General features: G+C 38.8%; 1 protein-coding gene across 1 annotated transcript in view; it reads left to right on the top strand.

Annotated features, from left to right (window-relative positions):
- The window catches only part of LOC109412274 (uncharacterized), a 489,623-nt gene that overhangs the window by 230,044 nt on the left and 242,497 nt on the right, over positions 1 to 17,082 (top strand). The window contains exon 4 of the mRNA XM_062846519.1: positions 5,463 to 5,536. Coding sequence (XP_062702503.1) covers positions 5,463 to 5,536 — 74 coding nt within the window. The remainder of the gene's footprint in view (positions 1 to 5,462; positions 5,537 to 17,082) is intronic.

The raw sequence follows: 17,082 nt of genomic DNA, 5'->3' as shown, positions 1-17,082 counted from the left end.
AAGAGCACTGCCAGCCTTTACCGTGCCGTAATAGTCACGTGCTTTAGCCTTTACTCCAGGTCCACGCCTACTCAGGCTTGTACGGGTTAATAGTATTTACAAAAAAAGTAGAGGATAGGGTGCAAACAGCACCATTAGTACTTAGATTTTTATTGGCCAACCCATCCCGATATATTTATTGATTATATTACCTATCCGGGCATTTCAATAGCCCCACTCATACCATCAATCCTCCCCGCAATTGAACTTCTCATCGAAAACGTCAGCTCCAGGCGTCCGTCCACATCGACTGGAGGAAATTACAACCAAACCCATCAGCATCATCATCATCGGATCCCATTTATGCTGTGATGTCTTGATGGTGAGTACTGAATGACCAGCATTATTGTATCCACGTCCGTTCAGTTCAAGTTCGTCAGCAACAGCAGCGCCGCCGCGCTGCCACCATCATCGTATCGCCGGGAGGCTGGCCATGGCCTTGTTTTCTTCGTGTTGTTGGGCAAACATACATATAGCAAAGATTCCTGCATCCGGTTCGGGTACGGTATGATGGTCAAATGTCAATCATACCTGCTACTACACCGGATGCATGCGGAAGATGGGACGGCACGGGGTAGGAAGCTGGAATCTGGAATGGGAAGACTCCATCGTTCGTCAATAACCGTCGTCAGCAACGGTAGAAATTCGTCGACGTCTTGCGAGCTTCCGTTTCGAAAGATGTCTGTCTGTCTGTATGGGACATTGATGATAAGTTTCTGATGTGGAGTGGTGTCCGTGTGGAATGTTTCCATATTATCAAGATCGAAGCGGACATCCGCTTCAAAGGTAAGGAAATTTCTATTCCGACGAAGCGACACGAGCATAGTTTTGAAACATTGACTATTCAATGGTAAAGGTTTGTTCTGAATTGTCTTAACCTTCCGTTAATCGCGCTGTTGTACTTTGTACAACACATGAGAATTATCGACTATTATTTTGAAACCATCTTTTCTATCGATGTCAACCCCAAATGTATTCTACAGGAATCTTATTTGGAATATTATAAGACCTTTTTTGAAAACAGTATAACTCCTTATAAAGCGGAAAATTGAAAATCGCAATATGAAGAACGTACTATATTTAAGATAAGATAGACAGTTGAATGTGAATTAGTGTATTTCAAAATCTAAATGGTCTAGAATATGGTGTCTTCGGCAAAGTTACTTGGTATATCAAGGGCCTTCACGAGGTGATCTGAGAAATTCAGATTTCAACCGATAGGCGGCGCTATTGAGCATGTAATTTTTATATCCAATATAACTCAGGATCCTGAGCACTTAGAAAGATGGTGTCTTCGGCAAAGTTGTTTGGTTGGTTAAACACTAACTGATGGAGAGCCGTTTGGTTTGAAACTCCTCATCTAGGTGGCGCTAGTGGGCATTGAAATTTTATAACTCATACATCTCAGGACCCTGATTACATAGAAAGATGGTGTCTTCTGCAAAGTTGTTTAGTAGATCAAACACTAACTGATGAAGACAAGTATGATGTGGAATTCCACATCCAGGTGGCGCAAATGAGTACTCAAATATTATAACTCATATATCTCGAGATCCTGATTACTTAGAAAGATGATGTCTTCAGCAAAGTTGTTTAGTAGATCGAACACTAACTGATGAAGAGCCGTATGATTTGAAACTCCACATCTAGGTGGCGCTAGTGGGTATTCAAATTTTATAACTCATATGTCTCAGGACCCTGATCACTTAGAAAGATGGTGTCTTCTGATCTACCAACCAACCTTGCCAAAGATATCAACTTCCCAGGTAATCAGACTCGGAGATATATAAGATATAACATTTGCATACTCATTAGCACCACTTACTGGCGAAATATTGATTTCAATGACCCATCAACCAAATGCACTTAACCTATTTGACAACTTTGCCGAAACCACCATCTCTCTTCTAGTAACCAGGATCCTGAGAACTATTGCATATACATTTTTTATGTTCACTAGCGTCATCTAGTGGTGAAACTACGATTCAAACGGACAACTATCTGTAAGTTTTCGATCTTTTAGAAGGTCGGCACGAGAGGTAACTTTTCCTCCATTTGGTCTTTGATCTACCAAAAAACTTTGCCGAAGACACCATCTTTCTGAGTAAAGTGGATATACGTGTAAAGTAAAGTGAATATTTACGTGCTCACTAGCGCCGCCAAGTGATGAAATTTCAAATTAAACTGCGAATCATCCGTAAGTACTTGACCTACCAAACAACTTTGTCGAAGACAGCATCTTTCTAAGTTATCAGGTTCCCGAGATACATAGGGTATAAAGTTTATTTGCTCACTAGCGCCGCCTAGTGGTGGAATTTCCAATTTAACGGCCAATAATCTGTAAGCCGTTTACCTACCAAACAACTTTGCCGAAGACACCATCTTTCTAAGACATCAGGATCCTGAGGTGTAAGATATTACATGAAATTGCTCACTAGCGCCGCCTAGTGGTGAAATTTCAAATTAAACTGCGAATCATCCGTAAGTCCTTGACACAGACAAATAGACGTCACACCTTCGAAATTTGCATCGACCACGCTTTTAACGATCATATTAAATTTTCATAGTTGTGGCTTTCACAACCAGAGGCGCGCGCATCGTTTTTCTATGCGTTTGACGTTTTACACTAGCGCCTTCTGTTAACGATATTGCACAACACAGTGATTCGTGCAACTTTTCCACCAGATTATGGTAGTGTGAACTGGGCGATGGATTTCCATAATAATCGTTCAAAGTGTTACGTCTGTGTCCGACCTACCAAACAACTTTGTCAAAGACACCATCTGTCTAAGTAATCAGGATCCCGAGATACATAGGATATAAAGTTTATTTGCTCACTAGCGCCGCCTAGTGGTGGAATTTCCGATTAAACGGCCAATAATCTGTAAGCCGTTGACTTACCAAACAACTTTGCCGAAGACATCATCTTTCTAAGACATCAGGATCCTGAGATATAAGATATAACACGATATTGCCCACTAGCGCCGCCTAGTGGACGTATTACGAAACAACTTTGTCAGCATCAAGTAGCCCATGAAATTTACAACAACTTTGCCAAAGACAGTCCTTTTCTAAACAATCAGGATCCTTATATATTTCAGAATGTATGGGTGTTGTACAAAGTACAACGCGCGACTGCTCGCGTTACAAAAATTGGCGCGAGTACTCAAAGGTTAAGACTGGCTTTGGATTTTCTTTTGGTCTGACTTGATCGACTTAGATTTAATTCTTTACTTGCGTTATGTAATATCAATAACTTAAAGCCTGTATCCGCAATAATCGGGACACAGAAACACAACTGTAACTTTGCAATAGATGCCGTAATCCGGGGTCAAATTGATCACTTTAAAACAACTTTTGCGGATAACATCAGTGCCTGTTCAAATATTGCCAAAAGAATTACTGTAAAGCCAGTACCCAGTGGATCTCCATGGAACCATGTGACAGAATTTTGTTCAACAAATTTAAACTTTAAGTTAAATAACTTTAAATATCAAAATATTAGAAATGCCACTTTGGGGCGAATTTGATCAGTACACAATTAAGCATCGGTTGGAAAGGAAAATTTCCTTCTCCGCTTAATTTCGCTCTTCTGAAACCGAAAAACGCGTTTAAAATCTTACAACTAGTGAATTTAATACTTTAAATGCAAAATTAAATTTTGAAATTTCCCCTTTAACGCCTAAAGGTAGGCAATTTCATTTGAAATAAGTGATTTCTATCACAAAAAATGATTGTTTCTTCATAAAATGAACTTTTTATAACTATTTCATTTTCTAATTAACTGCATTACATCTCTACCAAGGCTCCACAAAAATATTAAAACAGAGAATTCACGGGAAGTCCTATTAGCAATTGATTGTTTAGTAGCAATGATTTCAGCTAAATGAGAAATACATTGCAAATTCCTTGAAAAAATAAGGCAAAACTAACTTTTTTCTAAAAAAATAAAAGTCTACACTCATCTCTAGACATCTACGAATCAGATGACGTAAAAAGTTTAAGATCATTACGACGCTTAAGAGTGCCTAGTATGGAATTACAATGTAGTACCCGAGTGATCAATTTCACCCCGCTGATCAATTTGACCCCGGTTTACGGTACTTTAAAATGGCTCAAATTTGGCCTGATAACATCTTAGATGTGTTCATTTCTCCTACAAAATTTCATGTGAATCGGTGCAATACTTTTTGTTGTAGCAACGAAAGAGTAGAATGTGCGCCATTGAATTTTGTACAGCCCCTTCTTTTGCTTGCCATCGCTGTAACTTTTGAATTTGGCAAAGAAAGTGGATGAATTTTTGAACACAAACTTCTTAATCTACATTTGTTACATAGGCAAAATTCAAAAAAAAAAATCGATGCACTATCAACAATTTTATAGTCGAAACATGTATTGGGACTGATCGTGATTTTAGTCCCTCAGACAGCAATTAGTTAGCACCCTTTATTGTTTCGCTTGTACTATTTAAAGTACAATACCAATAATCATCCAATTTTGCAGGCATAATATACACATAATCAACTGCTTTCTGTGAAAATTTATGACAATTGGCAGAGAAATTCAAAAGTTACGAATATGCAAACATCGCACATGAAAAACACGAAAAATTTTCACTAACACTCACCCATATCAACACCAGTAACTTTCAAATCAATTGATCAAAGTTGATGAAATTATGCAAAAAAGTGTCTCTATACGTACCTACCATAACTGCTAACGCGATTTCATAATCTATCTATATATATAAAAATAAGTTTGTAGCTTCTTTGAGGCAACAAAACTCACGAACGGCCAAACCGATCAGCATGACCCTTGCACGTTTCGATTCGTATTCATGGTGGCTGTGTTTATATGTATAAAAAGTTACGAAAATCATTTGTAAAAGTATGAAAATTGTGAAAATACTGATCTTTTATGAACCGGGAGCAAATTCAGCGTGATCAAAATTAAATCAATCTAGAGTGCGTTGCTGCGATGACCTCAACATTTGTCAAACCAACACAGCTTGGCAAGACAAAGTTTGCCGGGACAGCTAGTTATTACATAACTTTGAGCTGCAGTGTAAAAGAACCATCTATTATGTGAATAAAAATTGGTCATGATTGTACTAAATGCTTAAAACCTCGTCTGTTTGTTTTTCATCCACAGTTAAAAGTAATGCATCGATTTCCATAAAATTTGGCACATAATAAACATACACCAAAGAGTTCTCAGTCAATTTTTTGGCCAATTTTACCGATTCAATACAGAGCTACAGCCGTACATCTGTATCCCGATTATTGCGGATACAGGCTTTATATCTGTAACCCAATAATACATCAAGAAAAAAAATCCAGGACTTAGGTGTACTAACAGTTGCTTAAAGCTCAGCTATTCAAACCACTAATTGCGTTTCATTTTCTCTCTTTTCATTCCCACAGAATCGGTTCTCTGGAGTCGATGGTCGGAGGAATGGGTGGTGCTCTACGACGACTCGACGATGGCATGGTTCACGGTGAGTTTATTTTTCTATAGGAGGCAAAATGGAACGACTACCTGTCTTCATTGTACACAACAGCCGTCGGCTCATAGCAACAACATCGCACGATGAGCAATTCCTAATACTAAATCTAAACAACGCAAAGCAGGGCTTGGCCCAACCAGTGAAATCCCCGGTGCCAAATCCATACCCGAAGGTTGACGGCTGTCCTAAGGTTGACATTGCGACTTCCACACAAAAGATTGGTAGAGACGAGGTTCCACTTCTAATCCTGCTGGATATAAGTTTTCATTTCGGGACAGTGGTTTCCAAACTTTTTATGAGCTCCTATATCTGAGGAAATTCTGAAGTAATTTCCATAGGAGTTCCAAGCTAATTTTTTAAGAAATTGTTCTGAGAATTCATATAGGATCCTATATGAATTATTCATATCATTTTTTTTTTCAAACTCCTAAGATACTTCTTCAATATTTCGTTCAGCAATTACATTACAATATTTCTGAAATCTTTTCGAAGTTTATTTGGCAATAATTACGACCGTTTCTTGATGAATTCATCCGGAATTTTCATTAGGAGTTCTTAAAGCAATTCCTCTGGTAATAAATTAATGGAATATCTTTAAGATTTTTGAAAGGAATTTGTCTAAAAATCCATGAAGAAGTTTTTAGATGAATTTAATATGAAATTGATTGATTGATTGATATTTATTATAGAGACTATCAGCCCTTGGCTGGTTCGTCTCTTTTCTGATATCTGGTAAGCCAGAAGAGCTCTAGCTTAGAGTTAGAGCCGGAGAATCTGGGTGGGCCGAGGTGCCCATTATTAAGAAATTGCTGAAGGAATTCCTTAAAGAATTTCTGGAATTAAAAATTCCTAAAAATCTTTTCAGAAGGCTTCATTAGGCAGCATCCATTTATTACGTAACGCTAAAATCGACAATTTTTTACACCCCCTCCCCCCTGCGTTACGCATTTTTGTATGAAAACCCTTAAATTTTTGTATGGGCCGTAACGCTCGGCTGTACTCCCCCCCTCCCCCTAGAGCGTTACGTAATTTGTGGAAGGCGCCTTATGAAATTTTCTGAGAAAATTTAAAAAAACAAACAACTCCAGAACAAATTGCCGGAAGAACCAAATTGAAGAATTTATCAGGAAAAGGAACTCCTCCAATGCTTCTATAGGTTTTCCCCTTGATTTTTTTAAACAATTCCTCCAATAATTTATTCAGGATTTTTTTTTAATTTATGCCTATTTTTTGTTTCATTCTTCGGTAATTGATCAAGAATACTGAATATTAAGAAATGTTTTCAGGAGTTTTGAAAAATTCTCCATCATATTTTTATTTATATCAATGTAATTCTCACCAACGACTTATTTCTCACGTCCTAATTATTACTTCAAGAATTTCTTGGAAGTTTTTCGGACTTTTTTTCAAAATTACTGCAGAAATTTCTCCGGAAAATACCTTGGTAACTAATTTAGAAATGAATCCCAAATTTCCTCAGTCAATCAATTAATTCCTGTTGTCGGAATTACTACACCGCAGTGGGATACCCGGTATTTCTTTAATACTTTAATAATAAACACTTTATTCAGTCCTTAACACGTAACTCGTAAACATCTGCTCTTCGTTCTCTTCCGATCACAACAACACAGCTTATTGCGCCAACATTGACAGCTGACGAATCTATGAGGGGTTGGACACCTCTCTATAATAATCCTCCCAACCGCGAGGGGTTGTACACTACCTAATCTCCAACACTCCTCCTTAGGGTCAACACCTCGCTACCTCAACTATCTTACTCCTCCTGAATCTTAATGAAATGTTCTGCTCCTCCTGACTGAAAGGTCATTCTAGTTTTCTGGCTCTTTTAGATAGAACATTGCTCCTCGCTTTTCACCCACTAGAACAATTCTGTCATCCTTGCAAATTTTACAGCCTTCAAGATCAAAAGTAACAGTAAAGCCCTCTTGAACCATTCGATTTACGGAAATGACATTTACATCCAACCCGGGTACATATGCAACATTGCTCATCCTCACGCCAACTTGCTCGCCGTTTGCTCCACATCCCGAAAATTCACAGGATCCGTTAGCTCCTACCGATACCTTCGATCCATCAGCCAAGAAAACGTTACTCTTCCAAGATTCCACATTCTTCAGTCGTTGGACGTCTCCAATCATATGCATCGTACTGCCGCTATCAATTAGCCAACCCGTTGCTTTGCCTTCTTTCACTGTTGATGTGAAGCAAACGGTGCGTGAATTACTTTCCCTCGGACGACGCCCAGAACTAGATGCTTCTCCATTCTCCATTCTCCACCTGTCTTCAGCAGCTTGTCGTCCAGCCAATTTTGGACAATCTCGTTTGAAATGCCCAATTTCGTGACAGTAGTAGCATTCCTGTTCAAAATGTCTTACTTCTTGATTCCTCTCGCGTCGCTGCATTCCAGGTTTAAGCGCTTGGTCGTTCCAATCATCACGATTCTCGTTCATTTCGCACCGCCGTCGCCATTCATCCAGTAGCTTGCCTTTAACGTAGTCCAGCTTTAACTCGTTCTCCGGTTGACCCTCCAGTGTCGTTATCAGCGGATCGTAGGACGCGGGCATACTCGACAACAAAATTGCCACGATCCAGTATTCCGCCAACTTCTCACCCATGCCGAGAAGCTTGTGCACTAAACTCGTCATCACCGTCAAATGCTTCGACATATCGTCTCCTTCTACCAACCTCAACGAGCACAGCTTCCTCAGGACATGAATTTTATTGCTCAGGGATCCACGCTCATGGTACCCTTTCAATTGCACCCACATTTCATTCGCCGTAGTCGCTCCCAGTACATGGGCCTACTGGCTGTCATCTAGCGCCAGCCCAATAACAACTCGAGCGGAAGCATCTTTAAGCTAGTATGACACTCTTTGACCAATGCCAAATATTTGACCACTTTTGACAGTTAAATTTTGACCAAGGTGTACCTGGCAAACAAAAATATTTGTCACTCTCGAAAAACGAATAGGGACAAACAGAGCCAAACAACCTGCCAAAATTTATCTGTCAAAAGTGGTCAAATATTTGGCGTCTGGACAAAGAGTGTAATAGTACCCTTAGTAACCCACGACGCAGTTGCATTTCCCGGCTTGGGATTGGTCACTATCTCCCACAATCACAAAACCGTTCTTCTTCTTCACGCTGGGCTCATAACCTGTCGGAATTACTACACCGCAGTGGGATACCCGGTATTTCTTTAATACTTTAATAATAAACACTTTATTCAGTCCTTAACACGTAACTCGTAAACATCTGCTCTTCGTTCTCTTCCGATCACAACAACACAGCTTATCGCGCCAACATTGACAGCTGACGAATCTATGAGGAGTTGGACACCTCTCTATAATAATCCTCCCAACCGCGAGGGGTTGTACACTACCTAATCTCCAACACCTGTGGCAATCCCTTCGAAAATTTAAAAAGAAATTTTGCCGGCTTGTTTTTAGAATTTCTCCGGAATTGCCATTTCTTCAAGAGTTACCTAGTCTAATTTTTTATGGATTCCTCTGCCGGTTGCTTGATGCTTTTTTCGGCATTTCATTTTTGAAATCCCAGAATAATTTCTTTAAAATTTTATTCAGAAATTCCCCAATATTTTCTGGGATATCTCCGAAAATTCTTTCGAGTATTTTCTTTTATAAATTTTCTTTGTAACTCTTCCAAAATTACTGCTGGAAATTCTAAGACAATATTCATCAATAATTCCTCCGACAATTCTGTTAAGAGTTCCTCTGGTATTTTGTTGGAAACTCCTACAGCAATTTCTTAAAACAAAATCTGCAATTTTATAGGAATACCTTTGGAAATTCCTATGGTTATTTCTAAAGTTGTTCCAGCGTTCTGAAAAAAAAATGATTCTTCCAACAATTCCATCGGAGTTGTCAATGCCATCAGCATAGTTTTTTTTAAATCCTTCCTACAACCCGTTCAAAGATTACTTCATAAATTCCCTTAGTATATTTTCCGTAATGTCCATGGGAATGGGTTGGGTATAGAAACTACTTCAGCAAGTCCTAAAAAATGTCCTTCCAAATCTTTTTTTAGGCAATTCATTTGGCAATTCCCCTGTTTTCCATGGTTTTCTTCCGTATTTTCTTAAGGAATTCTCCTGAAAATTCTTTCTGGAGTTTCTCTGGCAATTTGTCGGATGGATTCGTAAGGTAATTTTGTAACGAATTCCTCCAAAAGTTCTATTTGAAGTCTCTTGGACATTTCCGTTGGGATCTTCTCCAGTAATTTCTTTCAAAATTACTCTGACAATTCCTTAAAGGAACTTCTTCAAATTTCTATTTAGAAACTGCTTAGACTCACCTTGGAAATTCCATTGGAAACTGATTTAGAGAAATATCGTAAGCTAATCCGATGATAACTGCTTTAGGAATTAGAAAAAAACAGAGATTTATCTTACTATTCCATAGGGAATTCATTCGGCAAAATCCCTCCAACAATCCGTATAGAAGTTACCTTGTACATTCTCTTAGAACATTTTCGGAAGTGTTCATCAAGAACTCCTCAAAGAATGGGGCTTGAAAATCAGAAATTCTTCCGACAATCACATTAGGCATAGTCTTCTAAAATCGCTTTCACAACCCATTTAGAAAATCAATTTAAAATTCCATTAGTAGCTTTTTCGAAATTCCTCCCATTTTTTAGGAATTCATCTGGATATCCCTAAAGAAGTTTTCATTTTTTTTTTACTGTTCATGATTCATTATTATCCTTTCACATTCTTTAGGAATGCTTCAGTTGAATTCATTTACAATTCCCTTGCAACTTTTGCAGAATTTTCTTCCATTATTCTTTCGGGAATTCCCCTGACAATTCCTCCAGGAATTTCACTGGCAATTTGTTTCGGGGTTCTTCCATTAATTCCTCAGCTGAATCTTTGACGAGCTCCTCCGATATTTACTTCTCGAATTCAGAAATAAGCAAATGCCTTTATGGATTTATCGGGCAATTTCTAAAAAAAATCTTCAAGAATCTTTTAGGTTTTGGCGGAAAAAAAAATCAACAAGAATTTATGGAGGTATTCCAAAAAAAAAAAATGAGAATAAATTTCAGAAGAAATTGTCGGAAGAATATCTAAAATAATCACTGGAGAAATATCTATGAAAATAACTGCGAATCAATCTTAATTTATTTGGCGGGGAAACTTCTGAAGAAAATTCCGGAGCCAATTTTAAAGGATTACTTAATAATTATCCAGGAGAATTACTAATGTGGGCTTTGTGGGCGTGCGGCCAGAGGCATCAGTCATCTAGGTGTTTCGAGAGCTTCCGAGTGTGGGTTCGATTCCCGCTCCAGTCGGAGAAAACTTCTCGTCAAACGGAAAATCCTCCGCTGGACAATTGGGTGTTATGTGTATTGCCCGTTGTCTAATGTTGGTGCTTGTTCAGTCTGTTCAACCTCTGGTTAAAGACTGTGTAGTGTCTTTAAAGTAATTGACAGAAAAAAAAACTACTAATTTGCTTAAGCAATTCCTCAAGGAATGTGCCGGAAGGATTTCCAAAAAAAAAAACCGGAGATATTTGTAGAAGATACCATAGAATTATTGATAGCGAATAAATTCCGCAAGAAATTCCTCCTCTTCTTGGCGTAACGTCCTCACTGGGACAAAGCCTGCTTCTCAGCTTAGTGTTCTATGAGCACTTCCACAGTTATTAACTGAGAGCTTCCTCTGCCAATGACCATTTTGCATGTGTATATCGTGTGGCAGACACGAAGATACTCTATGCCCAAGGAAGTCTAGGAAATTTCCTTTACGAAAAGATCCTGGACCGACCGCAAGAAATTGTTGATGGAATTCCTGGAAGTATCATTGGAGGAGAAAATCCTTTGGAAAAATCCTGAAAATTTCTGAAGAAACGACGAAAGAGTACCACTTCAATCTTATCATAGGATTTTACTAAATAACGTGGTTGAATCGCTTATTTTATTGATTTTTATTCATGAAATACAAAAACAGCATACCAAGGTCTAGCAAATTGATGGACAAATTTCCCGGTTACGCCGGATCCAATTCCGGTAGGGAATAGAAGGAATTTCTAGAACCATATGCGGCAATCGTGCAGTAGCTCAGAAAATCGAATTTTCGCTTGTAGTGAATTTTTCGATGGATGTCTTGCAGGATTCCAATAGTTTTTTTAGGGCTAGTTCCAAGAAATACATCAGGAATTCCTACCACGATTCCTTAAGAATCTTTCTTTCAGAAAGATGCATCAAAGAATCCCTCTAAGAATTTTCCAATGACTTCCTTCAGTGATTGGATTAGTGTGGATTTCAGTGACATGGATTCCTCCAGAGATTCCTTCAAGAATTCCTCTAAGAATTTCACCAGACGCTCCTTCGCTAATTTCTCCAGAGATATCTAAAGTCAGATCCTCTTTGGTATTTCTGCAGGTTTTCCTATATTGAATCCTTCAGGGATTTTCCCAGATACTCCTTCAAAAACTGCACGAGATTCCATCAGGAATTATTCGAAATATTTCCGCAAAAACTTATCTAGGATTTTTTTTTAATTCTACCAGAGATTAATGTTAAAATAATCCAGAAATTCCTCCTAAATTTTCTGTAAAGAATTCTTAAGGAGTTCATCCAATTTCTTCTAAAATTCGTCCAGACATGGTCCCTTCAGTTTTTTTTTCAGAAATTCGGTAAGAAATTTCTCATGAAATTTGTTAAGAAATTCCCCATGGGATTGATGTTTCTTCAGGAACTCTTCCAAGGATTATTTCGAATTCTTTCAGGAGCAGATCCATTTTAAGAATTCTCCAAAAATTTGCCGCGAAAGTCATGCTCGGATTTCTTCAGAAATTCCTGTAGAGATTCTTTCAGGAACTACTCCAGGAAACCCTCCAGGAATTATTTAAGCATTCACTTGAGAAGTCCTCCTTGCGTTTCTTAAGGGATGCCTTCATGGTTTAGTTCAACTGCTACAGGAATTTCTCCACAAATACTTTTTCGTATTCATTTAGGATGTTTTCAGGAATTCTTTCTGTGATTTTTTGAAGACTTCTTTCTGGGATTTCTTCAGAAACTATCCTGAGATTCCTCCAGGCCTTTCTCAATGAATTTCCCCTGGAATTTATACAGAAAATGCACCGCTCTAGGGGCTCATCCAAGAATTGCTCCTGGGACTCTTCAAGGAATTTCTCAAGCAATTCTTTCAGACATTCCTCCAGGGATTCCTATTAAAATTGCTCCGGCGTTTCTTCTAGGAATTCCTCCAGGGAATTCTCCAGCAATTCTTCCTAGAATTCCTCCTAAAACTTTCCAGAAAATCCTCCAGGCATTCCTCAAGAAATTGCACTCTGCACTTCTTTAGGGATTTCTCCAGGAATATGTCCAGGAATTTCCCATTCTTCTAGAAATTCCTTCAAAGATTGCCCTAGGAATTCCACTAGGTATGCCCCCATTTATTTCTCCAGGCAGAAATTTCTCCAGGCATTTCTTCATGGACTTCTCTTATAATTTCTCCATGTATTTCTACAGAATTTTCTCCACGTATCCCCTCATTAATTCCTCCAGGAATTTACTCAGGGATTGATCCAGAAATTCCTCCGGAAATTCCTTCACAAATTCATCCTGGAATTCATCCAGAAATTCCTCCAGTGATTCCTCTAGGGATTCCTCCGGCAATTTCTCTCGTGGTTCCTCCAGGGACTCCTCCAGGAATTCTTCCTAGAATTGATCCAGAAATCCCTCCAGAAATGGCTTCCCTCTAGAATACCTCTAGAGATTGCTCCAGTAATTCCTATAAAGATTCCTACAGAGATTTTTCCAGGAGTTTCTCAAAGGATTCCTCCAGGGATTCCTAAAGGGATCCTTTTAGGGGTTCGTCCAGGAATTCATCTAGGGATTTCCCTAAGGTTACCTGCAGGAATTCTTCCGGGAAGTCTTCCAAGAATCCTTCCAATTTATCCAGGGATTCCTTTAGGGATTCCTCCAGGGATTTTTTTTAGATTCCTCCAGGGATTCCTTCATGAATTCCTACAGAGATCCTTTTTTTGGTTTCTCCAAGGATTCCTCCGGATAATCTTCCAAGCATTTATCCAGGAGTTCCTCCAGGGATTGCTCTAGGGATTCCTCCAGGGATTCTTCTAGGGGTTCCTCCAGGATATCCTCTAGAAAATCCTTCTGGGATTCCTCTGGAATATTTCGCTTTCCATCATTTGAGGGTGGAAACTTCTCGAGCTTCAAATCCGGCATTGAAGCTCTCCAAGCTTCTGGTAATGAAGCTGTGAAGCTCTCCATTCCTAAGCTTTTCTGAAATAGAACTTTTCAAGCTTCTTGAACAGTTACATATCGGAGCAGATCTGGTGTGATTGTTAAACGTTAAAGTACGTGACTATGACGGTGAGCCTAAGGAGGCGCTCAACAAGCTTGAAGTTTGTATGAGAAAACTTGGCCAAATGTATGCAGAAATCTTAGATAGTCGAATTTTGCCGCTAGGCAGCGCTGTAAGTGTTCAACTATTAAACCCTCTGGTATTATTGTAGGTGACAAATATTCCAAACAGCTTTGTCGAAGACCCCAAAGTGATCCAACATCTGTGGAAATAGTTATACCCTAGGTAAAGTGCGATGAAACATTGTTGTTATTTCCAGTATATGTAAAGCAATAATATCAATAATGAAATCCCAATGTTTCAGCACTTTTTGCCTATAGTATAACTTTTTTCACAGACGTTGGATTACTTTGTGGTCTTCGACAAAGTTCTTTGGCGTATGGTTACCTACATTAATAACGAGAGGTTTATTTATTGAACGCTTACAGCGCCACCTAGCGACAAAATTCGAATAGGGTAACCTGGGGTAATACGCACCCCCGGGGCAAAACGCCCTCACGCTATTTCATTATATAAGTAAAGTTCCATTCGATGCAAGCAAACTAGATGCAAAACTGAGCCGGACAAGCCCAAGAATGCAAAGAATATTCGAACGAAAAGCGTGGAAAACGATGATTTTCCACATTTGGAAAGATTGTCTAATTTGTAGCACACGCAATTTAAGCAATTGCGCGCTGATTATATGGAATCAACCCTTTAATCAACCTATTAACTACCATCCGCCTCCTACTTCTTCCATTTGCTGCCGTAAATAGTAAGATGGAGACGCCTGGTATATCATTAGAATTCAAAGCGGAAAATGCCAGAGGTCGTATTGCCCCACCTCAAGGTGCGTTTTGCCCCCAACAGTTTTTCAGCACCCAAAACGTAACACTTTTTTAAATTGTTAATTTAATTCGGTAAAATTGATGTCACGAGGACCAAAAGTTGGCGTCTCTCAGTAAAATAAGTAAACTAGCTTTCAAAACGCAAGACACCCATAAAATCATCTTAATCTTTGTTATAGGGCCACGTTTGCTTAAGGGGTGCATATTACCCCACCTTCCCCTACTTAAGATTTCTGCATACATTTAGCCAAGTTTTCTCATACAACCTCAAGTTTGTTGAGCGCCCCCTTAGCCATAATCATTTTTGCTTAAATTTTGAGCGTAGCTTCTGGGAGTCCAAAACAACTGATTCAGCACTTGACAATTTTCGATTTTTTTTTTGTTTTTCATATAAGTGTGGGCCACCCTAGTACGGATGGACCAACATTTGAGAAACCCTGTCACACCCAACCCAAGTTGACGGATGAATTTCTCTCGCTGTGCCTACCGTTGCTTCCTTGCTTGCTTAAAAGTGAACGTCAACGGTGCGGAAGGGTATACAGACGATGAGACCATGTTCTTTCTTCTTCATCAAGAGGATAAACACCGACCGGTCCGGAAAAGGCGGAAGCTTGAAGGCGGCGCCAACTGCTTGAGACAGCTTTGATACACACACCCACACCCACACACAAGTTTGCTTTACATTTCAAACAGCAGTCAGTGGCTGGGTCTCTGTGGAAAACGTGAGATGACGACTTTCGCATGCGGGAGAAGGTTGTTTATCGGTGAGCGGTAGCTTTGCTAGACGATGATACCTAGGACTAGGATAGTCGCAAAGCTACCTACCTGTTTGGCGTTGGACGAAGACGGCGGCGAGTGACGGAGTGGAAGAGGAAGTCGAGAGCTTACGGTAGATGAGTTTTTGATTTTTGTTCACAGGAAAAGCGAAATAGGTACAAACTTTTATCCGGCTCACTCACTTTTTGATGTTTTAACGACGACGAAAACGACGTTGGCAACGATGTTTTTGAGCAACCTAGCCAGTTTGTTGGTGTTTTGGGAAAAAAGTCATGGCTGAAGTTTGATGAACAGTTGAATGGAAGGGCAAATATTTTATGAAATGTTTTCGCCAGTGTGATGTCGGATGTAAACATCCGAGCGATTACAGGTCCAAGATACGAGAGAAGCTCGGAAAAAATATTTTTCAAAGCGCGATGCCTGGTGGAAGCATTGCTGTAAACTGTCTTCTACCTTCCCGAGCAGAGGAGAATATCAAAATGATAACAACGGAATCACAAAATCTGTTTTTATATCTTGGTTTATTATTATTAACTTACTGAGGCATTACATTTTCATAACATGTTTTGTTGGACAAACTTATTTTGTTATGATCGTGCTATTGATATATATTCTTTAAACAACATTTCAATAACATGTTTTGTTGTAGAACAAGTTCAGTTATTATTGAATTTTTGGGACTTTTCAAATATTTGATCATCAATAATACATCAATAACATGTTTTGCAATCAAAACTACACCATTTGAGATTGACGTTGTTCACAGCATTTCACAAGGAACTGTTGAGAAAATCATGTATTCTGGTCAGTTACTCTTCCTCTTCTTTCTGACATTACATTCTAACTGTGTCAGTAGGGAGCATCCATTGAGTACGTCACGCTAAAATTGGGGATTTTCGTCCCCCCCTCTCCACTTCGTACGGGGTTTTCCTTTACTTAACACATTACTTGTCACATTTTCATAAACACCTCTTCGCCCTAAGACCTTATAAGATTTTATAACTCATTTTGTTTTAAAATTGTTATCAATAACTTGTTAATTTCAAAATTTGTTATTGAAATATTTTACAAATTCACTGTTATTAAGTGGTTATTGAAACCGCCAAAACGTGTTATTCAACTGGTCCTCCAGGAATATTTTTTTGTTACGATTTTTGTTATTTTGCCGCTTATGACAGACAAGCTTATAACATGATATGTTATGTTAATAACACAAAAATAACTTTTTCCGTTTCTCAGTTATATTCTCAAAATAACATATTTTGTTATGCTGTAGATATTCTCTACTGCTCGGGTTAGGCTGATACAAATTAAATTTTGACTTTTTGTCCCCCCCCCCCCCTTCAAAAATTTATGGCTAGATTTTGCATTTTGAGGGGGCAGACAAAAAATTATTTATCAAAATATCGGGTTTTGCTAAACATTCTTTAACAAAGCCGATGAGTTTTTAGTATTTTTCAGATTAAATGCTTTATTATTTTTATCCCCCCCCCCCCCCCTTCGACCAGCCAATGAGTGGTGTGACAAAAAGTGAAATAAATATTTGTAACGGCCTTATTTCG

Source organism: Aedes albopictus, chromosome 1, assembly GCF_035046485.1.
Source record: "Aedes albopictus strain Foshan chromosome 1, AalbF5, whole genome shotgun sequence".
In the NCBI taxonomy this organism is placed as follows: Eukaryota; Metazoa; Arthropoda; class Insecta; order Diptera; family Culicidae; genus Aedes; species Aedes albopictus.
The sequence above is the reverse complement of the archived record's forward strand: the minus strand, read 5'-3'. Positions and strand labels throughout refer to the sequence as shown.